At 35.3% G+C, this 5,699-nt stretch overlaps 1 protein-coding gene across 2 annotated transcripts; it reads left to right on the top strand.

Moving 5' to 3' along the window:
• The first annotated feature begins 2,749 nt into the window (after nt 1–2,749).
• LOC143304818 (uncharacterized) lies at nt 2,750–4,880 on the top strand. 2 transcript variants are annotated; one of them, XM_076627304.1, is made up of 4 exons: nt 2,750–3,177; nt 3,391–4,197; nt 4,281–4,383; nt 4,457–4,880. In XM_076627304.1, the coding sequence occupies exons 1-2, from the start codon at nt 2,764–2,766 to the stop codon at nt 4,123–4,125; spliced, it is 1,149 nt and encodes a 382-aa protein (XP_076483419.1). In that variant the 5' UTR covers nt 2,750–2,763; the 3' UTR covers nt 4,126–4,197; nt 4,281–4,383; nt 4,457–4,880. The 2 variants fall into 2 exon arrangements, with proteins under 2 accessions (XP_076483419.1, XP_076483418.1); XM_076627303.1 differs by having other exon boundaries at nt 2,750–3,183.
• The last annotated feature ends 819 nt before the right edge of the window (nt 4,881–5,699 follow it).

The following is a 5,699-nucleotide window of genomic DNA, read 5'->3' as shown; positions in this document are numbered from 1 at the left end:
TTAAAGTCAGATGCGATACGAAATAACGTCAGTGTTGTTTTCTGGCTGCTCGCGAACATATGATATCTATTCCATTTTCAAATTGATTTTATCTACACGTTAAAGCGAGCTGTGGAATAAATCAAACTTGCTCGAGCCTGCTTGAATCTCTGTATCATTGTATCATAATGTGAGAACTTTCACAAGCCTAAATCTTTGCAGTCTGACGATCGAGAACATTGCTATCGGAAGAATCGCTCTCATCCGTAAACAAGATATTTCCAAGGATTGCGTTATAATTTTCTTAGCGGCTAACCATCGAATATTCGTCAAACGACATAATTTCGCACACGGCGAACCTTATAACGTACACCTTTTTGGCGTATTATTTTTCCCACTTTTTTTTTTTTTTTTTATTAACGTGGAGGGCTCCAGGTCGCTTCTGGGAAAAAGCGGCGTGGTAGTGGCGGACGCCAACGGACTAAAACCTCCATGATGACCGTCCCGGCAGCGATCTAGAGGGGCCCGGGAACTGGTGTGAGGGATACACCCCCTCCGCTCTCAATACACCCCCTAATGGAGCGATATGCGGCCACGTTACACCGCGCCTCGTCGCCGGAGCCGCCGTGCCAGACAGTCCGGTTCCCCTGCCGGGCTGATTTGCTGCCCCGGGGCGCTGAGTTGCCAGCAGTTGCATGGCCTCTGCCGCGCCCTCGCCGGTCAATTCTCTCAGGGTGAGAGTATTATTTTTCCCACTGCTGCGTGTGAAACCCCTATTGGACAAACTGTTCTTTGCAATACATCGCTGGATAAATACGCGCACAAACACGCAATACGTGCAATAGAATGCTCGAGGTCAATTTTGCTTTTTGATCCTCTTTTTCAACAGATCTTCGCAAATCCGAAGGTGTAGAATTACCTCCCAAAGACGTAAGATGACAACAAACACTTTCTTGACACACTGTATAACATTGAGGTATCCAGTTTTGCCACATACAATTTTGTCATTGTCACGTTTGACTTTGTTCATTGTAAAGTCAAATTTGCACACTCCATCTGTGAAATAGTACGAAGAAATCATAATGACTTGTATTTCTTATGATATCATGATGCCACATAATATATAATACAATACAAAAATTCGCGAACAGATCACTCGTTAATTGCTTTTAAAAGAATTACCACGGAAGCTTCCTAACACGGTACCCGGGGGCCAGGGATTTATTTCGTCGATAAGTTAGGTTATTAAACTTATGTTCTTTCATTGAAGACATCGATGGACGCTGTGTTCCAGAAATAGCCAATCACACTTGGCGAAGCATAATAGTAATTTACAATAACAAATACTTAAGAATGCCTAATTTTGCTAAACATAGGGTTCAATTTACAATTATGTAAATATTACTTCTTGAAAGTAACTTCTTAATCAATTTTAACAAATTTTGTAAAATCATGTAATAAATCTTATTATTTATCATACGCGTGTATTAAGCCAATTGCCAACCGAACATGTTCAAACTGTATTTTTTTCAAAACGGGACCTTAAGCTAAAAAGCTTTATTTCACATATTCGACTTGTTCTTGTATGTGGTATCAGCACCTAGTCGGATGCCCGCGTTATGCAGGACACCCTGATGGCGTTGAACGCAACGATTCAAATTGAACTGAAAAGTCGTTATGTTTGCAGAGGACTTGTGTGTAGAGGATGGTTGATCGTGAGATTTATTAGACAAGATTGCTCGTTGTTGAAACCTTCAAGTATATTTTCAAATGATTAAATAAATAATTATAGATAATGTTCGCAAAGACGGTAGATACTCGTAGATACTGATCCATAACTCTCGTGAACTCTTTACGATTGCGTCCGTTTAAACTGGTATAGTATAAACAGATCGGGGGAGAGTCGGAGAATTCAAATTCGTCTTTGTTCGACGGTTCGACGGTTCGATGGTAACGTAACGGCGACATTGTTTTGCCCGGAGTTTATTTATTAATATATTATGTATGTCCTCACGATCTTGATACTCCGAAGCAAAAAAACAACAACATGATTTGAAATGTTCTCTAGCTCATGTACCGCTACGTGTACTTTCAAGGAGCAAAACTGACACAGTTCCGCTTGTGACGCGAGACGGAGATTATCGTTTCACTTCCTTTAACGCATTTTTGCCATTGAAAGACACTAATTTCTGTGACTTGCTTTATCTCTGTTATAAATCTCTCTTTATATTTAAAATTTTATAGTTTTTGTGCAAACGTAAAAGGTAAGTAAATATTAATAAATATTATAATAATATAATATAATGCTATATAATAATATTAATAAATACTTCGCTATTTATTTATTTTATTTTCATTAAGGTATATTGTATTTTTCATTGCATTACTTTCATTTTTATTTAGTGTAATAATAAACGCATACGTTAATATTCATTGGCATTAGTGTAATTGTAAGCTTCACTGTAAATTTAATAAAATTTATAAGAACGGAATTATTAAAAGGGTATATATGTGTAATTAAACTAGATTCTATTCTCAATGTTACTTCATTATTTTATTATTGTTTCATATATATATATTTTTTCTTAATTTACATGTGCTTCTAAGTTAATAGAACTAAACACATGTGTATGTATTAATTGCTATATACGTCATAATTTCAACCATAATATTAAATTATGGTATGTATTATTAAAAAGTATAGTTTAATGTATATATTAAATATATATCATTTATTCGTAGATTTTAAATATGGATACTCGATCAAAGAAGGAGATTAAAGAAATGATTACCAAAGATATATCGAATATACATAATTATTCCTTGGATGTTAAAAAATATATTAACAACCAGCTTGAAGACACTCTGGATTATTTACATGGTTTAATTGCTGAAATACCACAATCAGTCCCTGGCCCTTCAACTACAAAGAGGCCGAAGGTTTTGAAGAAAAAAGGTTATCGCCGTAAAGAGACTATCCCAGAAAATGATATTATCAATACTGACAATACAGTAACAGATTCAGCAGTACATGATAAAACAGAAAATAAAGATGTAAAAACTGGGGATGTGCTGGAAACAACAATTGACCGAACAAAAAGAAAGGCTGCAATAAAAGCTGCAATTAATATTAAAAAGCAGCAGTCAATGTCACTTGTTACAAAATTACGAAGGCTAACTCTTGATGATGACAGTAATGTAAATGTTTGTGTCATATTATGATGAAATTTAATACTTTCAATCTTACCCCATATCTTATGTTACTAATCAATACTAACCCTTATATGTAGTATCCAATAATGTTTGATATCGGTTAATTAATGCGTCAAAATCTAATTGCTTATACAATTGTATGTACATTGTGTATATAAATACTACTATAACGTTGTTAAATATATTCTAAATTTTTAGAGGAAACGTGGAGGCCGACCTAAAAAAAAGGAAAGTGCTAGAAGTAGTTCAGATGAAAAAAACACAAAAGGTCCTACAAAACATAGTAAAACAAAAAAGAATGTTTTAAGCGAAACAATTTCAAAAGAAGATGCAAAACAGCCAGAAAGGATTGAACCATTAAAGTCTTCAATGACAACAAGAGATAGTAATATAAAGAGAACTTTTTCACGGAGTGAAAACACGAAGGGTAAATATTCTAATATTATTGATGATACAGTAATTCCATCAGCAAGAAATGATATTGAAGATCCTTCAATGTGCGAGAATGCACTTGAGAAATTTACTCCTCTTATGAATTCCACGATGGACATCAATTCTACTTATACGCAGAAGATGATGGACGCTACCGCAATTGTAGAACCTTTATCACCAATAAAATCAAACGAAATGGTAGTAATTAATAAAAACTTGGCTAGTAGTATAGGAAAAAATAATGAACCTAAATTTACATCACGGTCGCCAATAACTCTGCAGGAGGAGGTTCAGCAGCTGAATCAAGCTATTGGACTCACCGAGTTCGAAGAATTATTCGCAGAAGATGAGCCATCCCGTGAAAGGGAAATGTCTAATAGAAACATGACGAAACAGGACATTCAAAATGAAATGAAGAAAAATGTGCCCGTAAGAAGGAGAATCGAGGCCTTTGAAAAAGAAAAAATTTCAGAAAAAGCCATTGTTCAAAAACTGGCATGAAGATCTGTCGAAAAAGCAAAAAAAATCTTATTAGCGAAACAAAAGAAGGAGACTCAGATGATGACATCGCAGGTAACATTACAAACAGTATCAAAGTATTCTTCTGTTATAAAAACACAAGCTATTATTCATTCGATATTTTATCCAAAATATAGCTCCAAACAGTAAGGTCCACTTCTGTTTTGCACAGTAAACCTGACGACGACACATCGGACGATGAAGCCAGACCAAGGCGTACAATTCCACATTAGGCGCAATGTAAGTGTTGTTTTACTTAATGAGTTAATAAACATTATAATGCATGGAGTACTCGAATTTTTATCAATTTTAGCATACATACGCGAAAATGAACTTGCAATGCAACGATAAATTCCGAAGAAAGCAGTCTATAAATTCTTTGATAGAAGAATGTGCACACCAGATTTAACTGAAATGTTTGAAAATATAGATAGGAGTAGATTACAATGCACGTCCAGTGCAATATGGAAGACACCACCGCGTTATTCCATGATGGAAAACGAATAGAAGTTATAATTTGTTAAACTGAATGTTGTTGATTTCAAATTGTGCCTTAGAGCAGGAATACTTGCCATACCTTGCGTGTAATATAAAAATGATGTTACATTGCAACTATCGTTAAAAGATGTATGTGTTCTTAAAATATACCAATGAACGTAAGACTATTTCACTTTTTATATTTTAGAATGATCATAGGCATATATTACTTTTATTATACTAATCAAATTTTACCATTTTTTCTTATTTATATGTATCTTCTTAAGAATTAATAAATAAATCAATTAATAAATAATTGTTTTGGTACGACTTTTTAATGAGAAGTAAATTTTATTAGATTTGCCTTATTATCACTGTCGTGTAATAATTCGCGAGATACGCGTGATATAATTCGCACGATTAAATAGCACTGGTGATTTCGTCTCTTCGTGTAACGAGGAGGGTCTGGTAAATGGGTCGACCGTGGACGTTCAATCTTGTAAGAGAACAAACGGCGGCACCGTATCGTCGAGCATTTTTCTTTCGGTCAACAGCCATCCATTTTATATTTAGCACATTCGGTTGCGACGCTAAATTTTCGTTACACCACCAGTTGTTTCGTCTGAAATTCGCGTGACGTAAGTGCATTACACTCTCGCACCCGTCAGCCATTCCTGCGACCACTTCGCGTGCGTTAACTCGATAATATTTCGTCTCTGTTACCTTGTCTCCGTTGCTGCTTGACACATATCGCTTGCTGGACGACTGATCGATGAAAATTAAAACGGGACGCTGATTTACCGTATCGTTATTTTTGTGTCAGGTATTTTCTTTTTGCCGTTTCGGCGAATTATTTTCATTTCGAACTTTTTTAGTCTTATTGTTACGTCGATTCTTATATTTCAAGATCTAGTCTTGTACGTACGCTGGGGAGCGCTTTTATTTATTGATTCAACAAAGAATATCGTTGTAGGTGTCATACATGCGAGTAAAAGTAACGAAGTACGAGCAGTTTCACTGTAACATACTTCCTGATAATTTCTCGTTATTTATACCATAAGTATCAAAGAGGAACTCTT

This window comes from Bombus vancouverensis, unplaced genomic scaffold (genome assembly GCF_051014615.1).
Source record: "Bombus vancouverensis nearcticus unplaced genomic scaffold, iyBomVanc1_principal scaffold0056, whole genome shotgun sequence".
Classification (NCBI taxonomy): Eukaryota; Metazoa; Arthropoda; class Insecta; order Hymenoptera; family Apidae; genus Bombus; species Bombus vancouverensis.
Note: the sequence above shows the minus strand (reverse complement) of the source record. Positions and strands in the feature narration are given on the sequence as shown.

What these genes read in the sequence shown, in the direction of transcription:
- LOC143304818 (XM_076627303.1), top strand. Translation starts at nt 2,764, where the DNA reads ATGATTACCAAAGATATATCGAATATACATAATTATTCCTTGGATGTT. An exon ending in ATGATGACAGTAATGTAAAT is followed by an intron (nt 3,184 to 3,390) that starts GTTTGTGTCATA and finishes CTAAATTTTTAG; the next exon opens with AGGAAACGTGGAGGCCGACC.